This window comes from Dendrobates tinctorius, unplaced genomic scaffold (genome assembly GCF_039654945.1).
Source record: "Dendrobates tinctorius isolate UK_male_01 unplaced genomic scaffold, ASM3965494v1 ptg000342l, whole genome shotgun sequence".
Lineage (NCBI taxonomy): Eukaryota > Metazoa > Chordata > Amphibia > Anura > Dendrobatidae > Dendrobates > Dendrobates tinctorius.
Window position 1 is genome coordinate 669,722 of NW_027362008.1, and position 22,450 is coordinate 692,171.

The following is a 22,450-nucleotide window of genomic DNA, read 5'->3' on the forward strand; positions in this document are numbered from 1 at the left end:
CCGTCATGGATCTTTTCCTGATCAATTCATGTAACAACACGTCGGCCATATTTCTCCAGCAATCCTGCACCTTACCAGCATCAACTGTAGAGGACATTCCAACGCCACGGACAATCTTCTAGATTATACAAGCCTCATCCACACTAAAAAAAAATATTTTATGTTACTAACCGAATACAGAAGGGGAGATCTCAGTTTGAAATTGTTTGGAGCATCCACTCAGTCTTATACAGGCCTTATCGACAGGCCCCCCCCCCCCCCCCCAAACTCTTCTCTTAGTAATGTCATACAGTAGGGGATATGTCACTATGTTACTAACCGAATACAGAAGGGGAGATCTCGGTTTGAAATTGTTTGAAGCTTCTAGTCAATGTTATACAGGCCTTATTGACAGGCCCTAAAAATATTCTTCTGTTACTAATTTCATACAGTAGGGGACATGTCTCTTTGAAATTGTTTGGAGCATCTACTCAATATTATATAGGCCTCATCCACACCAAAATAAAAAAAAAAATCATCTGTTACTAATGTCGACATATAGTAGGGGACATCTGACTTTGAAAATTTTTGGAGCAGATATTCTTTGTCATACAGGCCTCATCGACATTGAAACAATTTTTTCTACTGTGAGTAACGTGATTAATCGCGCCATATTTCACCTTCTAATTTTGTGCCGCTGAAATTCAGCTGTGTGCAGAGGTTGTGCAGAGTAAAAATCTATTTTTAGTTGCTAATAGTGTGCTCCTAGCACACTGTCTGAGCAACATGACTGGGAAAAAAGGAGGTCATGGAGGAAGGGGGATTAGGTTTGGTGTTCGAGGTGTATGTGGGGTAGGTGTTAATGTTTCTGAAAGAACCAGTGATCCACTAACGTGACGTCCTATCCAAAGACAACTGACAACTTCTGTTACTGGATGTTGTTTTTAGTGTGCTGCATTGTTCTTGTGTAATTGCAGTCTCTGATATCTTTAGTGGGGCTTATGTGCCTGCTGTTGCTGCTGTAGATGTTAATAATTTGTGGAAATGTGAAAAGTCCTGCTTATGTGTCCATCTGCTGGGTTGGGTGTAGTGGAAGACCTGTTGGTCCCTATTATACTATTTCTACTGTGGTAAAATTGATGTCACTTTGTTAGTGTCTGACACTAATTTTAGTATATGTGTAGATTCCGCGTTGGATCTCCTCCTATGTTGCCTGTAGCAGTAGGCCTCCGGTACCAGCAGTCCTCTACGCTCTTTGAGTCAACTACCCGTGTTACTATCCTTACATTTTTGACAATAGTAATATGTGAAACTGATATGTGTGCCACCTGAATGTGGCTGAGCATCACTTTCAGTTTTTTGGGGGGTTTATCACTTATATAGCGCAAATAAAACAACATTCGCTTTACAGACATTACTGGCTGTGTCATCATTGGGACTCAATCTTAATTTACTATCTGTATGTCTTTTTAGTGTTGGGTAGTGTGGGTAGAAAAATAATTACTGGGAGTAAACCCTCGTAAACACAGGTAGAACATATAAACTCTTTGCCGATGCTGTTCTTGGTGGGGTTGTACAACAGGACTACAGCACTGCAAGGCTACTAATTTTTTTTGCGTTGACAACTGAACGTTTCTGTGGTTGAAAGGCTAGCACTGCGATGCAAACTGTGTGCCTCACTGCTGTGTTGGGAAAAACCACTGTCAAGACTGTCTTCCAGCATGTTTTGATACTGCAGCATGGACGCGTCCCTTTCTAGGGGGTAAATCAACAGGCAAAATTTACTTTTGTAATGTGGCTAGGACACACTGCAACCCAGGAGTCGGCATTATTTGGTATTGTAACTATACGGGTAACAATCATGTTGCAGATAGTGCTGCAAGAAGGCACTCATGGGTCAGTCTCTTTCATGAGGTCCAACTCTGCAGGGTGTTGGTGGTGATATAACCCTCAAGCTTCCATCCTCCATCCCCTACTGACAACAACAGACAACATAAAGGTAGTGATTATCGTCTTTATCTCCTAACTGTTGCGCGGCCATCACCTCTTTCTTCTGGTCCTTTTCATACTCCTTCTCCATTTGTTCCTCCCATGGCAAACGTCTGTGAGAAGACACACCTGAACTTATAGATATTGCTAACCCTAAAGGTATCCTCCTCTGCTTCCTCTTCTTCCCTCAGGACCACCACCATCACCTGCTCACCCATGCTATTTAAAGTGTTCTCAAGCATGTACATGACAGTAATAGGGATGTTGATGAGGGCATCATCACTGCTAACCATCTTAGTAGCCATTAAGAAAACGTACAGAAGGGTGCAGAGGTCCTTCATCTGTATCCAGTACACAAGTGTGAATTGCAGCACCGTACTGCGTTGGGCCAGGCTATGAAAAATGTCATTCTGCATCAGGTCTCAGATAGTTGCTGCAACATGTGCAGATTTCAATTCCACAGTGTGGTCATATCGCATATCAACCAGTAGTCCAAAAGATCTCTATACCAACTAAAATGGAATGGTGGATTTCAGCACGACAGTGGTTTCTGCAACAGCGCATCTCGGCTGGGACAGTGGCAGAGGAGTTGCTGTACCATCAGGTTGAGGATGCGAACCATGCAAGGCACGTGTGTAAGGTTGGCCCGGTGTAGGGTCGCCACCAGGTTTTCACCGTTATCGCACACGGCCTTCCCTGGCTCCAGGTTGAGTGTAGATAGCCATTGCTCAAACTTGGCATGGATAGCTGTCCACAGCTGTTGATCTGTGTGACTGCGATCTCCAAGGCATATTATTGTAAACACTGCCTGATTATGGCGAGAACACCAAGGAAAAAAAGAGAGATTTCAGCTCACCCTAATTGCAGATTCCAAAATATTTTGAGGATCCCAAGCAATGGATTTGTGTCTCTGCCAAGACACTGGGTTCAGACAAGAAAAAGGGAAGAAGAATCCAGCTCTGAACGCATTTCGAACATGCAGTGTTCTTAGACTCCGTGAGTCTAAACACTTCTGTTTAGGGTGGCCTTTCACGTTCCTTTTTATATATACAGCTTATTCTGTACTTTTCTGAACATAATTCGCCATTAAACTCATCCGTACCCAAAAGGCTCATGCAGCCTTTATCTACCCCCCACTTCCTCAAGATGGTTGATTATCTTATACTTGGTAACTTTTGTTTTATATGGCCTGCTGACTCGTAAAGCTATGCGTAATGTGTTAGGTTATTATTATCAGTAGATTGAAGATGGTGAAGTTCAAGCTGTTAACTTTACCATGTGTAGGAGTAAAGAATCTTTCACCAAGGTTCAAACGAAGGTTTGCTGCTGTGCTGACACGGTGGAGTAGGGTGAACACGACAAGCTTTTGGACTGTGAGAGAGGTGCAGGCAGAGATAATATGGTGGATTAAGAAAGATGGGGTGTGGTTGGTAAGTAAGATCAGTCCAAAAAAGCAGGCATGTCCAATTCCATATCAGCTGACAGGCTCTCAATCACCCCAACTGTAGGGGGTAAACAAGTAGAGGTTCTTCGGCCGGAGGCTTGTGTGACAACACTTACCACGATGAGGGAGGAGGATGAATGAGAAGATGCAGTTGATGGGGTGGACGTTGGTTGGTGAGACCACCTTGTCTGCATTTTAGCACAATAACATTCCCAGGTCATGCATGTAGTACTGAAATGATTTCGTTCTTTTTTACTCTATTAGGTTGTTTTTTTTAAAAAGTAGACAGATAACATGATTTTTTAGATTTTTGGCTGTTTGAAAAAAAGATCCAACATAGCCAACTGCAGAACCGCGAACGCTGCTGTTCACTGCCAGAGTTGGGCCTCAGGATGCATTGGATGTCATGGTTGCATAACTCTCTACGTAACCTCATCGTCTTCCTCCTCTGCTGAGCTACTCAGCTGCATGCCTCTGGGTTTACACCAAGTGTGATCTACTACATCATCGTCATCCTCGCTGTTCTTCCACTCCTCGCCCTGAGAGTCACCCTCCTCCTCCTGCTTTGACAGCACAGTACTGTATAGTCCGCGGGCGCCTCAAATATCTGAGTCTCATCACAAATGGATCAGCTTCACCCAAAGGGGTTAACGAAGGTGTGGTTTATGCTCAGACAAAACTTTGGCCATACACTCCCTGACAGAAGTTATGTCGCTTATCCATGTTATGTAAATAAAAGCTTATATCCTGACGTTAAATTCATCCATTGGTTGTATAAATTTTTCTTTGAAAAGCTGAAACCCTCCGAAACGTGGTTTAGGTTAAGAAAATAAATTGGCATCAATGCAGAAATATTGATCATTTAGTGGACACAGAGTGGTCAGATTTTGGCAAGACAAAAGTTTTGTCGCCTGGTCATATAATGTACCCAATTCTAGTTTACATCCTCACCTGTGCTCAGTAAATGATCGGTTAATTAGTGGATGTGTATAAAATGAAACCCAGCACCCCAGACCTTCACTTAAGCTGCAACTTGAGCTCTAACAACATGTCAAAAATCCACCCTGTGACCAAATCCTGGATTATCAAGAGGCTGAAGACCAGATCCACTGCAGAGGTGGCTGGCACCTTTAATGTGTCTCCGTGTCAAGTACAAAGAATTAAAAAAGATTTGAAGAGACTGGAGATGTGTTTGACAAGCCCAGGTCTGGCAGACCCCGCAAGACAACTGCTGAAGAGGAACGTTTGTTGGTTAGAAAATCCAAAACAAGCCCCTCTTCCACTACAGCAGAGTTCCAACAGGCCTGGTCACCTCAAGTCCCTGTGTTAAGTAGAACAGTTTGTAGGATTCTCTCTCAAAATGGCCTCCATGGTCGAATCAGTGCCCAGAAGCAAGCACTAAACAAAAGGCAAATAAAAAACCGTGTGGCATTTGCAAAGTCCCACAGCCTGCTAAACAGATGGACGCTGGAAAAGTGGCAGAAGGTGTATTTCTCTGATGAATCTTCAGTAGAATTACACCACAGCCGCCGCAAATACTGCAGGAGACCTACTGGAGCCCGCGTGGATCCAAAATACACCCAGAAAATGGTTAAATTTGGTGGTGGAAACACCATGGTCTGGGGTTACATTCAGAATGGGGGTGTGCGAAACATTGGCAAGGTGGAAGGCAATATCAATAGCCTAAAATATCAAGCAGTATTAGCTAACTCTTATATTCCAAATCATAAAAGGGGTCAAATTCTGCAGCAGGATGGTGCTCCATCTCATACATCCATCTCTACAACAAAGTTCCTCCAGGCAAAAAAGATCAAGGTGCTTAAGGACTGGCCAGCCCAGTCACCAGACATGAACATCATTGAGCAGGTTTGGGGTAGGATGAAAGAGGAAGCTTGGAACACAAAACCAAGAATCTAGATGACCTCTGGGAGGCAGGTGAGACTGCATTCTGTGCTATTCCTGATGACTTCATTAATAAATTGTATGAATCATTGCTGAACCGCATGGATGCCGTCCTTCAAGCTCATGGAAGTCACACAAAATATTAAATGTGACTCTAATAGCACCACAACTTCATTCACCAATGTTATGCAACATATATTTGTATTTTAAGTTATTTGTTTGAATATCACATTACTTTCTGTGGGCGACAAAACTTTTATCTTGCCAAAATCTGACCGTTCTGTGTCCATTAAAAGATCAATATTTCTGCATTGATGCCAATTTATTTTCATAACCTAAACCACATTTCGGAGGGTTTCAGCTTTCAAAAGAGTAATTTATACAACCAATGGATGAATTTAACGTCAGGATATAAGCTTTTATTTACATAACATGGATAAGCGACAGAACTTCTGTCAGGGAGTGTAGATCTAAGAATAAGTGTTGCCATTGGTGCAGATGATTTCCTCCACTTGAATCTGTGAATCTTTAGAGTACACTTTCTATGCCTCTCACCCGGGACACTCCTCATTCCAACTACTCCCTTCAGGACGTCGCTTCCCCAAATGCAGCACCAACCGCCATATGAACAGCTTCTATCCACTCTCTGTTCAACAATTAAATCGTCATGTGTAGACTATATAGTGTATCTGTCTTGTTAGATGTTACTTGTTGTATCTCTTGTTATATATTATGTTGCCTCTTTGCCACAAAGAATTCCTTGTATATATGTAATATGTACTTGGCGATAATAAATTTGATTGTTAGTTTGCCTTGCATGCTTGATCGTTGTCAGGTTCCCCAGGTCTGCCTGTCTGCTTGTCTTACCTGTCTGTGCCCATCTGGTCGTACCTATCTGCGCTCTTCTGTCCATCAGCCACTCCAGATCGCACCTGCCAGCGCCCATTTGTCTAACACCTGGTCCAACATGCACCTGCCAGAGCTTTTCTATTCCTCAGCTGGTCCCATCTGCACCCCTGGTTCCAGAGTCCCTACAGTGCCTGCCTGCATTTTTCATCCCTCCTTTGGGCCATAACTTACCCGCTGTAGGGGGGATCAACTGCCACATTCTGTAGGTCAGCCATGGAGTAGCACCTGTTGCCACCTCTTTGTATCTCCTTGGATCACAGTTTTTGCCTGCTGCCACTTGTCAGAGTATGTATTTGGTAGACAACCTATTTACGACCCTTCCAGGCTTTCAGGGGGATACGGAACAGTGCTTCCACCACCTTGCCCATAACCCTGTCCATCCACTGGGTTGACTGTAGTGAAAGACCTATGGGTCCCTATATTTCTACTGTGTTGAAATTGATGACATTTTGGTGATGTCTGTGTCGCGCCGCGCTCACCTGGGGCAGTACCTCGGTCCCGATGTCATCTCTTCCTGAGCCGCAGTCGCTCCCAGGGTCCCGCCGGGTGCCCATGCGCACCTCGCGTACCTAGGTTCCTGTCTCTTCCCTGTTATGTGTGCGCTTGCGCGCTCCTCTTTGTTCGGTCTCCAGTTCCGTCCTCTCTATGGTACTGGAGGACTTGACCCGGAAGCCCTAGTGATCATGTGCTATATCAGGCTACCTCTTCCTAGGGGAGGTGCCTGATTATTGTTGTGCTTCCTGGCTTGGTTTGCCATGTCCCTGCCTGGCTGTGCGCTGTATTCGGGTCCTCTGTCTTGTACTCCACTGTGCCTCTTGGCACACACTCTGAACCTGCACTCTGCCTTGTACTCTGTTGTGCCTCTTGGCACACACTCTGAACCTGCACTCTGCCTGGTACTCTGTTGTGCCTCTTGGCACACACTCTGAACCTGCACTCTGCCTGGTACTCTGTTGTGCCTCTTGACACACGCTCTGAACCTGCACTCTGCCTTGTACTCTGTTGTGCCTCTTAGTACATGCTCTGAACCTGCACTCTGCCTCATACTCTATTGTGCCTCTTGGCACACGCTCTGAGCCTGCATTCTGCCTTGTACTCTGTTGTGCCTCTTGGCACATGCTCTGAACCTGCACTCTGTCCTATACTCAGTTGTGCCTCCTGGCACACGCTCTGACCCTGCACTCTGTCTCATCCTCAGTTGTGCCTCCTGGCACACGCTCAGGTCCTGCGCCGTCTTATACTCAGTTGTGCCTCCTGGCACACGCTCCAATCCTGTACTCTCTTATGCTCAGTTGTGCCCTCTGGCACACACTCTGCTCCTGTACTCTGTTACACCTCCTGGCGCACCTGCTGCCTAACTCAGTACTCTGACGTGCTCCTCTGCACGCATCCTGCTTTGCTCACACCCGGACGTACTAGTCGCTGCACGCCATACGTAGTCCCGAGTAAACCCAGTACCGTCCTGTACACCACGTGTTCCTGTGCCCACGCTTTACACGTTCCTGCAGACACACTCATTTATGTCTCCTGTGAGCCGGCCACCTGGTGCCAGCAGTCGTGGTACCTCACCCCCTGGGGCTTGCCCCTGACACTCCCTGTATAGGGGGTGGTCCTCACTAGGCCAGCTCGCCTTGGGAGGGTTGGTGCCACGACCCAGAGGGTCCAATCCAGGAGTCGTCACAGTATAATCTTTATATATATATAGCACTAACATATTCCGCAGCGCTTTACAGTTTTGCACACATTATCATCACTGTCCCCAATGGGGCTCACAATCTAAATTCCCTATCAGTATGTCTTTGGAATCAGGCCATGGACCCCTCTGGTACCATCGCCTCCGCCCAAAAGGAACTGGTGTTCCTTCGGGAGAGTCAGACTAGGATCATGTCCTCTCTGAAATCCATGGAGTCTCGTTTGTCAGCCATTCAGTCCCCTGATCCTGGGAATGCTTCCCAGTTGGCCAGCCTCCAGCAAGAACTCACAGCAACGTGACACCCAGGTCCGTATCCTCAACTATATGGCGTCAGTAGTCGGCTCCTTTCCATACAATCCGTTTCGGCTCAGTCCTCGGCCCCGCACCCGCTGCCACCCTGATATAGCGGGGACCCTAAGTTTTGTTGAGGATTTTTGAACCAATGCCGGTTACATTTTGAGCTTTTGCCGCAGCACTATCCCACCGAGCGTGCCCAAATTGCCTTTATTTCACACTTAGAGGGGGAGGCGTTAGCATGGGTGAACCCCCTCTGGGAGCGCAATGATACACTCGTCTCTCAGCTTTCCACCTTTTTGGACACCTTCCGCAAGGTGTTCGACGAGCCGGGTCGTCTGGCTTCTACCACCGAGTCCCTCTTTAACCTCCATCAGGGTATGCTACCGGTGGGACAGTATGCCATCCGTTTTCGTACCTTGTCTTCCGAACTCGGTTGGAACAACGTGGCTCTCGTAGCGATCTTTTGGCATGGCCTGTCCGATCAAAGACAAACTGGCAGGGCGGGATACTCCCACCTCTTTAGAGGATCTGATCTCTCTGGCGACACGCATTGACCTGCGGTTTCAGGAGCGTGCCCGTGAATCAGCCAGAGAGAGAAGCTCCTCTCATATCCTTCATTCCTGCCCCAAGACGCCGGGAAACTTCTCCGCCTAGGAGAGGAGGCCTCCCTAGGTGTACGCGACCCCTCTCTTTCCCTGCTCGTGTCCGTGTTACTAAATCTTGGTGTCAAGCATTATTCTGAGGAGGCTTTTCTGGATTCTGGCGCAGATGGGAATTTTATCACACTCGAGGCGGTTAAAAAATGCCGGATTCCTGTCAGATCCCTGGAGACTCCTCAGTCGATAGTTTCGGTCAATGGTACATCCTTGCAGGACAGGAGACCGTTACCCAGGCCACCGAAGAGATCGAGCTGCAGATCGGAGCCCTGCACGGGAGAAGATCTCTTTCCACGTCTTGTCTACTATATCTCACAGGCTTCTTCTAGGTCTCCCTTGGCTACGAACTCATGAACCAACCCTGGACTGGCGGTCGGGCGATATACTCCGTTGGGGACCGTTCTGTCAGGAGAAGTGCCTGTTGCCCGTCCATCCAATGAACTCTGCCTGCCCGTCCTCGGCACCTACAAGTCTGCCGTCAGCTTACTGGTCCTTTGCAGATGTCTTCGACAAGAAGGAGGCCGAGACTCTGCCCCTCCATCGGCCATACGACTGTCCGATTGACCTCATTCCTGGTTCTACGCCACCCAGGGGTAGAATATATCTGCTATCCCCTGCTGAAACCCAAGCGATGTCTGAGTATATCCAGGAGAACCTGGCGAGAGGTTTTATCTGTAAGTCCTCGCCTGCGGGAGCGGGATTTTTCTTTGTCAAAAAGAGGGACGGCTCCCTCCGTCCTTGCATAGACTACCGAGGCCTGAATGATATTATGGTCAAGAACAAGTACCCATTGCCATTGATCCCGGAGCTCTTTGACCGGCTTAGAGGGGCTCGAATGTTCACCAAACTGGATCTTCGTGGGGCCTACAACTTAATCCGCAATCGTTCCGGTGATGAGTGGAAGACCGCCTTTAATACCAGAGACGATCACTACGAGTACTTGGTCATGCCCTTCAGCCTCTACAATGCCCCAGTGGTGTTCCAGGATTTCGTGAATGACGTCTTCCAGGATATGCTGTACTCCTGCGTGGTAGTCTATCTGGATGACATCCTCATTTTTTCTCCAGACCTCTCCACCCACAGAAAGAACGTGCGTCAAGTCCTCCAGCACCTGAGGGAGAACCGCCTTTATGCCAAGCTTGAGAAATGTGCCTTCGAGCAGACATCCCTGCCATTCCTGGGGTACATTATCTCAGACTCAAGTCTACGCGTGGATCCGGCGAAGGTGTCCGCCGTCTTCAATTGGCCGCAGCCCCATGGGGTGAAGGCAATCCAACGCTTCCTTGGTTTTGCGAACTACTACCGACAGTTCGTTCCTCATTTCTCCTCGTTGGTTCGCCCCATCTCGTCCCTTATCCGCAAAGGAGCTAACCCAAAGGCTTGGCACTCTGAGGCTGAAGAGGCCTTCCAGTCGTTGAAACAAGCTTTCGCCGCTGGTCCGGCACTTCACCGACATGAGGGTAGTAGACCTTTCACTCTCGAGGTGGATGCATCCTCTTCCGGGGCTGGCGCAGTCCTTCTGCAGAAATCCTCTTCTGGACGTTTTGTAACCTTTGGTTTCTTTTCTAAAGTATTTTCCTCCACTGAGCAGAACTACTCCATTGGCGACAAAGAGCTATTGGCCATTAAATTGGCCTTGAAGGAGTGGAGGTACTTACTGGAAGGTGCCATACATCCATTCAAGATCTTCACGGACCATAAGAACCTGACGTACATCCAGTCCGCACCGAGGCTCAATCCTCGGCAAGCCAGGTGGTCCCTATTTTTCGCCCGCTTTGACTTTGAATTACATTTTCGGCTCGGCGAGAAAAACATTAGAGCGGATGCGTTGTCAAGATCATTCTTGTCATCTGATGCAGAGGAAGAACCCTCTCATATCATTGATCCACCCAAAGTAATTACCGTGGCCCCTGTCAAGTTAACCACGTTACCTCCGGGAAGAACCTTTGTGGCTGAAAATAACCAAAAACGAGTGTTAAACTGGGGACATTCGTCCAAGATTGCCGGCCACGTTGGTGTCAAAAAGACTTTGGACTTAATCTCTCGCTATTATTGGTGGCCTTCACTCTCCCAGGATGTTAAAGACTTTGTGGCATCTTGCCCGTCCTGTGCCCAGAACAAGATACCCAGGCAACCAACCTTCCGTCTTCTGCTCCCGCTTCCCGTTCCGTCGGCTCCATGGCAGCACATAGCCATGGATTTAATTACTGATCTGCCTTGTTTTTCCGGGTGTACTGTGGTCTTGGTGGTTGTAGACCAATTTTCAAAGATGGCCCACTTCATTCCTCTTCCCGGACTACCCTCTGCTCCTGACTTGGCGAAGATCTTCATTTCCCATATCTTCAGGATTCACGGCTTCCCCCAGCACATCGTGTCAGACAGAGGGGTCCAATTCACCTCTCGGTTCTGGAGAGCTCTATGCGGACTCATGAAAGTGTCATTGGATTTATCTTCCGCCTATCCCCCCAAACCAATGGGCAGGTGGAACGTACCAACCAGATCCTCACATCCTACCTCCGGCACTTTTCTAATGCTCATCAGAATGACTGGGTCGGTCTACTTCCTTGGGCTGAGTTCGCCTACAATAATCACTCCAGTGAATCGTCCACCAAGTCTCCTTTCTTCATCGTCTTTGGACAGCATCCCAATGTGCCTCTACTGGTACTTCCTGTCTCGGGGGTACCTGCTGCCGATTTTCTGTCTGTGGAGTTCTCCAGGGTATGGCAGGAGACCAAAACCGCTCTCAAGAAAGCACGGGACAGAATGAAATTACACGCTGACAAGAGGCGCCTGGATGTCCCTCCATTTCTCCTTGGTGACAAGGTGTGGCTCTCCACCAAATACATCCGTCTCAAGATGCCATCTTACAAACTGGGTCCCCGTTACATTGGTCCTTTTGAGGTCCTCCGGCGGATTAATGATGTTGCCTACAAACTGAAGCTGCCTCCTTCACATTCGTATTCCCAATTCCTTTCATGTGTCTCTCCTTAAACCTGTGGTACTTAACCAATTTCATCCTTCTCCAGGCCACACACCCCAGCCTGTTGGCATGGGGATGAGTTTGAGGTGAATGACATTTTGGCCATGAAGAAGGTAAGAGGGAGAACCATGTTCTTGATCGATTGGAAGGGTTTTGGCCCCGAGGAAAGGTCATGGGAACCCAGGGAGAATATCCATGCACCCCAGATTTTGTCCAAGTTCCTCTCCAGTTTTAGAAAGAGGGGGCGTAAAGGGGGGGTACTGTCACGCCGCGCTCACCTGGGGGCGGGACCTCGGTCCCGACATCATCTCTTCCTGAGCCGCGGTTGCTCCGGGGGTCCCGCCGGGTGCACACGCGCACCTCGCGTATCTAGGTTCCTGTCTCCTCCATGTTATGTGTGCGCTTGCGCGCTCCTCTCTGTTCGATCTCCAGGTCTGTCCTCTCTTTGGTACTGGAGGACTTGACCCGGAAGCCCTAGTGATCATGTGCTATATCAGGCTACCTCTTCCTAGGGGAGGTGCTTGATTATTGTTGTGCTTCCTGCCTTTTCCCTGCCTGGCTGTGCGCTGTATTCGGGTCCTCTGTCTTGTACTCCGCTGTGCCTCTTGGCACACGCCCTGAACCTTCACTCTGCCTTGTACTCTGTTGTGCCTCTTGGCACATGCTCTGAACCTACACTCTACCTTGTACTCTGTTGTGCTTCTTGGCACATGCTCTGAAACTGCACTCTGTCCTATACTCAGTTGTGCCTCCTGGCACACGCTCTGACCCTGTACTCTGTCTCATACTCAGTTGTGCCTCCTGGCACACGCTCAGGCCCTGTGCTCTGTCTTATACTCAGTTGTGCCTCCTGGCACACGCTGTTATGAATTGGTCACCGAGGAGGACAACAAAAAGCTAAGTCCCAGAAAACCAGAGAGGTTGGTAACTATGCAAATTGCAGATCCCTGATCTTAATCACACAACTAGCAGCAGTCGTGGAGCGTACCTACGAAGAACCTAGACACCTCATCACAACTGGAGAGCTAAATAAACCTAAAGCAAGAAAAGGGGAAAACTAACTGCCCCAGAGCAGACCCCAAAGGAAAGACAGCCCCCCACATGTATTGACGGTGAAACAAGATGAAAACACAAACACAGGCAGGAAAATAGGCTGAGCAAACGATGGGGCCAAACTAACTAGAAAGGACAGGAAAGGAAAGACACTGTCTGCAATCTGCCAAAAACCCTACCAAAATAATGTCCAACACTTCTGATAGCAAAATTAACCCTGAAGTCACTAGACTTCTCCCACTATATCAGCACTCTGAAATATTCTGAGACAGAGCAAAAAGAGGCCAATCTAATAAGGGACAAAAAAGGCAAATTGGCAAATACAGATAAATAAGAGTGGAAATTCAGCAGAGCCCCAGCCGGGGCTGGCTGACCACACAAAAAACTGAATTGACCAACAAGATCAAGTGTGAACATTATCAAAAACAAACTTAGCTTGAGAATACTGGAACAGAGCTGAAGTCCAAGACCTGAGAAGCAGACTGAATCACCAGCACCAGGATAGGGCGTTGGCTGTCTTATATCCAGTCTGATACTCCAGAGATCCAATCGTTATCCTCCTCATCAGGTGGTAGATCACTACCAATTAAATTAACCTCACTACCTCCTGTCACCACCAGAGGGAGAACGGAAGGAGAACTCTCAACTGGTGGAGCAGAAAATGAGTTCACAACACGCTCTGACCCTGTACTCTGTCTCATCCTCAGTTGTGCCTCCTGGCACACGCTCAGGTCCTGCGCTGTCTTATACTCAGTTGTGCTTCCTGGCACACGCTCCAATCCTGTACTCTCTTATGCTCAGTTGTGCCCTCTGGCACACACTCTGCTCCTGTACTCTGTTACACCTCCTGGTGCACCTGCTGCCTAACTAAGTACTCTGACGTGCTCCTCTGCACACATCCTGCTTTGCTTACACCCGGACGTACTAGTCGCTGCACGCCATACGTGTTCCCGAGTACACCCAGTACCGTCCTGTACACCACGTGTTCCTGTGCCCATGCTTTACACGTTCCTGCAGACACACTCACCCGTGTCTCCTGTGAGCCGGCCACATGGTGCCAGCAGTCGTGGTACCTCACCCCCTGGGGCTTGCCCGACACTCCCTGTATAGGGGGTGGTCCTCACTAGGTCAGCTCTCCCTGGGAGGGTTGGTGCCACAACCCAGAGGGTCCACTCCAGGAGTTGTCACGGTTTGCCAATATTTTTTGGAAATGTGAACACTCCTGGTTGGATCTCCTTCATGCATGTTGGATTTCCTTCATGCGTGTTGCCTGTAGCAGTAGGCCTCCGAGATCATCAGGCATCCACTTCCTTCGACTCAAGTACCCGTGTTACTATCCTTTCATTTTTCTGACAATGGTAGTCTACAAAACTGATATTTGTGCCACCTGAGTGTGGCTCAGCATGAAAGCAGGCAGAGGTGTTGCATGTGGTATCAGGGCTCCCAGCAAAGGGGGCCTACACCGATCCTTCACCCACCTCGTTTTACTATGATGTTCATTAGAAAGCTGTAAATGCTGTCCCAGACCCCGATACAGTACTGAAATATTAAAACTATTTTTAATTGTGTGGACACTTTTCTACACATGATAGCAAGCTTACTACAAGCGTGAAATGACACTGGTGGTACATTAGGGGGGTAAATTCTGATGTCAGGTTCACTTTAAGAACTGTCTATTTGCTGTCTAATCTCTGCAACCCCTGACTTGTGCCAATGTCACCAGTTTATAAGTGTTCCTCACTTTACCCGTCCATTGTGTTAATGTTACGGCATCTACTTGTCTTCCTTATTACTGGTACTTTCACTGACGAGGGTCTTCATTGTGAGCTCCATAAAATAAATGTAAAAATCTATTTTGTGTTGTAGAAGAAATTCACATCCAATCTATCTTTCTTCCTTATAGGAAATCCTTGTGAGAATAACGGTTCATCACTAAATTGTAAAAAAGAAGATATCGGGAAGCAGTCTAATGGAGAAAACCTCATTACCCTTCATAGACCTCCTGGACTTCACAGCACTTCACTTTCTTATACTCCTCCTAATCATGAGGATCCCTCTCCTGAGCAATCTCACATTGTTACCACAATTCCAGGAGACAAAGTGGATACAAGATTTCAGTGTGACAAGCAACTTACTACAAGCTCAGATTTTTTAACACATGGAAAACACAAAGGAGAGAAGCCATACTCCTGTTCAGAATGTGGGAAATGCTTTACAAAGAAATCAAAATTTGTTAGACATGAGAGAATACACACAGGAGAAAAAGCATTTTCATCTTCAAAATGTGGGAAATCCTACACCGATAAAGGGAGTCTTATTACACATCAGAGAATTCACAAAGGAGGAAAGCCGTATTCATGTTCAGAATGTGGAAAGTTCTTCACAGCTAAAGGGAGTCTTATTAAACATCAGAAATTTCATGCAGGAGAGACTCCATATTCATGTATAGAATGTGGGAAATGTTTTTTATATAAATCACAAGTTGCTATGCATGAGCGAATTCACACGGGAGAAAAGCCATTTTCATGTTCAGAATGTGGGAAAGCCTTCACATATAAAGGGTATCTTATTATACATCAGAGAATTCACACAGGAGAGAAGCCATTTTCATGTTCAGTATGCGGGAAGTCCTTCACAGAAAAAGGAAGTCTTATTACACATCAGAGAATCCACACAGGAGAGAAGCCATTTTCATGTTCAGAATGTGGGAAATGTTTTTTATATAAATCACAAGTTGCTGTGCATGAGAGAATTCACACAGGAGAAAAGCCATTTTCATGTTCGGAATGTGGGAAGTTCTTCACAGATAAAGGAAGTCTTATTATACATCAGAGAATTCACACAGGGGAGAAGCCATATTCATGTTCAGAATGTGGGAAATGCTTTTTATATAAATCACAAGTTGATGTGCATGAGAGAATTCACACAGGACAAAATCCATTCTCATGTGCGGAATGTGGGAAGTCTTTCACATATAAAGGGTATCTTATTATACATCAGAGAATTCACACAGGGGAGAAGCCATATTCATGCTCAGTATGTGGGAAGTCCTTTAGAGATAAAGGGAGTCTTAGTAGACATCAGAGCATTCATACTGGAGAGACCCCATATTCATGTTCAGAATGTGGGAGATGTTTTAGAGATAAATCACATCTTGTTAGACATCAAAGAATTCACACAGGGGAGAAATCATTTTCATGTTTACAATGTGGAATGTACTTTACAAAAAAATCAAGTCTTGTAAGTCACGAGAGAAGTCACGCATTGAAGCATGTTCAGAACGTGGGAGATCTTTCATACACAAGTCATATCTTGTAAAACATGAGAAGACATGCAGGAAAGATACTGTAATTATGTTCCCTGTTGTTTATAAATTTTAATAAACAATGTTCATTATAAATGAGTACACCCCCTTTGTTAAAATGTAATATCTCACTGAACTTCAGAACAGTTTCTACCATTTTGCCAACACTAAGTTTCATAGAACATTTTTTTTTTGGTGGGGGGGGATATGATGGAAAGGCGCTATGTGTGTAATCTAGATTACATAAAAGGGGTTACCCGACCTGGAGTTTGACAAGGGCTAAAAAAAAAGTGGAAAAAATTGATAGAAAAACTCTATCAAATAGCAAAAAACTACATAATAATAGTATTCCTGATCAATGAAGAAAGGGAATATTGCTTCTTCCACAGATTTTTTACCCCAATTTAACGAAATAACAAAGGTTATAAAAAAAAAAAATGTCTCCTTACTATACAAAGATAAAAAAATTGTGTGACATCATGCTTCAAAGTAACAGATTTGTTGCAAAAAAAGCCTCCACTTTGGCTGGCATTTTGTCTCCTAGTAATATTGTCAATGCAGACTCCAATCCTTCCCTAACTTGGCTGTCTTGCAGAGGTTTCTTTGGTTGTGGCCAAGAGTTTTATCAAATGCAATACCCCAGGCGTCATTTACTTAATGGAGTGCGTGGTTTGCAATATTCAATATGTAGGCTGTACCATAGGACCACTGAAAAAAACGCATAAGGAGACATTTACCTGACCCTGTGAACCCGGAGGCATTAAATGTCTCTTCTGATTCTAAACATTTTATCACCTGTCATAACCGAGATACAAAACATTTCAAATTTTTGGGTATCGAAAGGGTAAAGAAATCAGCACGGGGTGGTAATTTCCAACGCAAATTGTTAAACCGATAGTCATTTTGGATCTTCAAATTGTGCTCAAGGATCCCATTAGGTCTGAATATTAGGCAAGATCTCATCCTACCATATAATTAATACTCTCTGAATTAGTCTCTTTCTATATAAATATAAGGTACAGTGTTTATACCATGTTTAGTCAAGCTTCCTTCCACTTGCTATTTTTTCAATCGACACTGCTGCTCCTGGTAAACGAACCCTGGCTACCTTGACTACGATTCCTGCTTATTCCTTTAAACGACACTGCTGCTCCTGGTAAATGACCCCTGGCTTCCTTGACTACGATTCCTGCGTATTCCTTCAAACGACACTGCTGCTCCTGGTAAACGACCACTAGCTACCTTGACTACGATTCCTGCGTATTCCTTCAAACGACACTGCTGCTCCTGGTAAACGACCACTGGCTATCTTGACTACGATTCCTGCGTATTCCTTCAACCGACACTGCTGCTTCTGGTAATCGATCCCTGGCGACCTTGACTACGATTACTGCTTATTCTTTCAAATAACACTGCTGCTCCTGGTAAACAACCCCTGGCTACCTTGACTACGATTCCTGCTTATTCCTTCAAACTACACTGCTGCTCCTGGTAAAGGACCACTGGCTACCTTGACTACGATTACTGCTTATTCTTTCAAATGACACTGCTGCTCCTGGTAAACAACCCTGGCTACCTTGACTTCGATTCCTGCTTATTCCTTCAAACTACACTGCTGCTCCTGGTAATCGATCCCTGGCTACCTTGACTACGATTACTGCTTATTCTTTCAAATGACACTGCTGCTCCTGGTAAACAACCCTGGCTACCTTGACTTCGATTCCTGCTTATTCCTTCAAACTACACTGCTGCTCCTGGTAAACAATCCCTGGCTACCTTGACTATGATTCCTGCTTATTCCTTCAAACGACACTGCTGCTCCTGGTAAACGATCTCTGGCTACCTTGACTACGATTACTGCTTATTCTTTCAAATGACAGTGCTGCTCCTGGTAAACAACCCTGGCTACCTTGACTTCGATTCCTGCTTATTCCTTCAAACTACACTGCTGCTCCTGGTAATCGATCCCTGGCTACCTTGACTACGATTACTGCTTATTCTTTCAAATGACACTGCTGCTCCTGGTAAACAACCCTGGCTACCTTGACTTCGATTCCTGCTTATTCCTTCAAACTACACTGCTGCTCCTGGTAAACAATCCCTGGCTACCTTGACTATGATTCCTGCTTATTCCTTCAAACGACACTGCTGCTCCTGGTAAACGATCTCTGGCTACCTTGACTACGATTCCTGCTTATTCCTTCAAACTACACTGCTGCTCCTGGTAAACGATCCCTGGCTACCTTGACTACGATTCCTGCTTATTCCTTCAAACTACATTGCTGTTCCTGTGTATCGACTCCTTGGCTATTCCAGACTACACTGCCTGCCCGTTGCTGCCTCTAGTGGTTGCAATATCACTACTTCAACCAGGTCAGTCCATAACAGAATAATCACGCCCACAAAATGGAGTTCATTGCAGCCCAACTGAGGCAACAAGTTGCTGAACTTCAGAATTTTGGTAGCAATTACCAAGACAAATTTTCTAAGTTGCAGACACAGATGTTGGGTCAGCAAAAGGAAATTATTGAGTTGCATAGGCAACTTCTGGAATTGCGCAACTCTAGCCCAGTATCAAACGCATGCATGCCGCTGCCTGCAAAGTTCAGCAGGGATCATTATCGCTACCGTGGATTCCTAAATCAATGCCGTATCTATTTACAGATGCATCCGTCTCCATTTACCAGTGAAAGGAAAAGAGTTCTGTTTATCAATAATCTGACCGATGAGGCTCTTGCATATGCCTCACCTTATGTGGAGAAGAACTCTGACCTCCTAAATGACAGTCTCTTTCATCACTGCTATGGACCAAGTGTTTGATGACCCAAATCGTTGTGATACAGCTGAAACCATATTGCATAACCTATGTCAAGGGCGGCGCTCTGTAGCTGAATATACAGTACCTCTGAATTCCGCTGCTTGGTGGCAGACACCACATGGAATTTGGCTACTCAGAGAAGTCAATTTCACTGAGGATTATCAGAGCTAATGAAAGATGAACTTACAAGGGTTGAGACCCCTGATAATTTGGAGGACTTTATTCAGCTATGCATCCGAACTGGCCAGAGACTCACTGAATGAAGAAAGGAAAGGCTGCGAGTGTTTGGAAACACCCCTAAGGCTGTGTGCACACGCTGCGGATTAGGTGCGGATTCATCCGTGCGGATTTTGTAAAATCCGCAGGTGAAACCGCAGGTCAAAAGACCTGCGGTTTTACCTGCGGATTGCTCTGCGGTTTTGCCCTGCGGTTTTTCATCTCCTCAATGGAGGAGATGGCAAACCGCAGCGGAATCCGCAGAAAGAATTGACATGTCAATTCTTTCTGCGGATTGAAAACCGCAGATAATCCGCGCGGAAAATTCCGCACCGTCTGCATTGCGGTTTTTGATTCCCATAGGGAATCATGCTACTGTACACCGCAGCAAAATCCGCAGCGTGTGCACACAGCCTAACTACTCTTTTACTCAATCAGCATTGAAAAACCAACAGGAAAAGGATACTGTCCCTGAACCCATGCAAATCGATGTAATCCGTAACCCTCTCTCGGCAGTACAGAAGGAGAGGTGGTGTACAGAGAATCTATGTCTCTATTGTGGGGGCACTGGACATTTTGCCTTCAACTGTCCTAATAAAAGGACCATAGCCTTCTCAAATGCCAGGGCTGAAACGATTTAGACCTTTTTGAACAGCCAGACACAGTTCTGCAGACCATCTCGTCCATAATGCAAGATAAAGGCAAAGAGCAGTCACCATCATCTCATTTTGTCGTTTCCATACAGGTCATAATTGGGAGCCAAAAAATGCAATGCTCTGCCATGTTAGATTCTGTAGCAGGAGGGAATTTCATGGACTGACAATTCACACTTAATAACATTGCAAGTAGAACTAAATCCATGCCCATCGATATGGAAAAAGTGGATTGATCACCTTTATTGTCTGAACCTGTTACTCACGAGACAATTGAACTGGAAATCTGTATTGAGCCGAATCATCATGAAGTGGTTAGTTTTCTTCTTATTTCATCTCCAAAATTTCCAGTTATTCTAGGAATTCCCTGGTTTTCAATTCATAATCCTTGTGTTCCATGGCTGAAGTCACTGTAGATGATATCTTGGGAAAGGTGCTATAGCATAGAGATGGAGCCAGGACTAGTGTCTTTGATCATCTATCCACCCTCTGGTGTGTGAGCAGCTGCTAATTTATCCCAAACCAGCTCCCACAATCCCTCTCTCCTGACCCCTGTAGTGTGACCTATAAATTTAGAAGCATTCTAAGGGGTGCAAACAGTGTGGGGTGCATGCACGCATCCCCTTAGCAAAGCATCGCATCAGCTAAGCATCTAGAAAATGCAGTTAAATCCATGGCAGTTAGTCAGGTAAGGAGTCAGGTAAACCACACTTTATTCTCCCTTTTAGTCATGCGCTTTATTTCTATCCTTCTATGTTCCTTTGCCATTCACATTCACCGCCCCATCCCTCCTCCATCACCACCCATACACATCAGCTTCTCTATACTTCCCTCTCCCATGTACAGCTCCCATGCACTTCTCACCTTCCTGGAAACCTCAGCCCATCTTGCCCAAACATATGCGAAAAAAAAATTCTTACAATTCCAATCACTACTTGCTCTTTATCTTCCTACTCCTACTGATTTCGTGGGACATCTCCCCCAACCCTGGTCCACCGTCCATCAACCCCTACCATACCTCACATCAAAACCTTAAACCTTATTAATATTAGTTGCACTCCTTCATCTTTTAATTGTGCTCTCTGGAATCCACAGTCTGTATGTAATAAGCTTCCTTTCCTGCACAATTACTTTCTGAACAACTCTGTTGGCCCTCACTGAAACCTGGATTCAGGATTCTGACATTGTCTCCCCTGCTGCCATTTCCCATGGTGGCTTACAATTCTCTCATTCCTGAGACCCACAAACAGACTCGGTGGTGTAGTCGGCATACTCCTGTACCCACAATGCACTTTCCAGGTGATCCCCCCAGTTCCATCACTCATTCCCTTCTTTTAAGGTTGTCTCCTCTCCCTCAGAGTAGCGGTCATATACCGGTCCACAGGCTCAGCCACCCACTTCCTTGACCATTTCTCTGCCTGGCTGCCACACTTCTTGTCCTCAGAACTCCCAACCCTTATCCTAGGAGATGTCAGTATTCCCATTAACAGCCCCATTTCCACATCTGCATTCCAGCTTCTATCACTAACCACTTCTCTCAGCCTCTCACAGCTCTCAACCTCTGAGACACACAAAGATGGTAACACCCTTGACCTGGTCTTTGTCCGGCTCTGTTCAATCTCCTACCTAGATAATTCACTGCTTCCCCTCTCTGACCACAACATTCTCTCCTTCACGCTCACAAATTCTCGCCCACAACACACTTTTACCTACCACACATTCAGAAATCTGCAAACCATTAACCCTCATACACTTTCACACTCCCTACACTCATCACTGTCCTCAGTCTCCTCTTTTTCCTGTCCTGATCTGGCTGTACATCACTACAACGACACCCTCAGAAGCACCCTTGACCAAGTAGCTCCCCTCACCTGCAGAACCTCCAAGCACAGAGTTAAACAGCCCTGGCTCACATCGCAAACTCTGAACGCTTATGGAGGAAAACACACAGCAGAAGACTACATCCACTTCAAATTTATGTTAAGAACCTATAACTCTGCCATTCACCTCGCCAAACAGACCTTCCTCACCACTCTGATCTAACTATCCAACAACCCCAAGAAACTTTTTGACACCATTCACTCCCTCATCAGGCCGAAAGCACAAGCCCCTATCACAGACATTTGTGCTGATGACCTGGCCTCCCACTTTATAGAGAAAATAGATAATATCCATCAGGACCAGCCAACAGGTGCTGTGACTCCCATCCCTCCCTGCATTTCCCCTGGCTCCCTCTCCACATTTGATCTCATCACAGAAGAAGTCTCAAAGCTCCTCTCCTCGTCCGACTACATGCACTACTGACCAGGGGCTGGCTGGCAAATTTTAGCCTGGGGGGCAAGCACACAGCAGTGGCCCATGAGTAGCCGCCCATCCTTAAAGGGGTTGTCGGATTTTAAAGGGAACCTTTCAGCAGTTTGGGCCGCTATAAGATGCGGCCACCGCCTTTCAGGGCTTATCTACAGCATTCTATAATGCTGTAAATAAGCCCCCCTCCAACCTGCAAGATAAGAAAAATAAGTTTTACTATACTCACCCGGGGGGGGGGGGGGGGGCG

The 22,450-nt window shown here is 46.2% G+C and overlaps 1 protein-coding gene across 1 annotated transcript in view; it reads left to right on the forward strand.

Moving 5' to 3' along the window:
* The window catches only part of LOC141074952 (uncharacterized), a 156,643-nt gene that overhangs the window by 63,240 nt on the left and 70,953 nt on the right, over positions 1 to 22,450 (forward strand). The window contains 1 exon segment of the mRNA XM_073562281.1: positions 14,806 to 16,101. Coding sequence (XP_073418382.1) covers positions 14,806 to 16,101 — 1,296 coding nt within the window.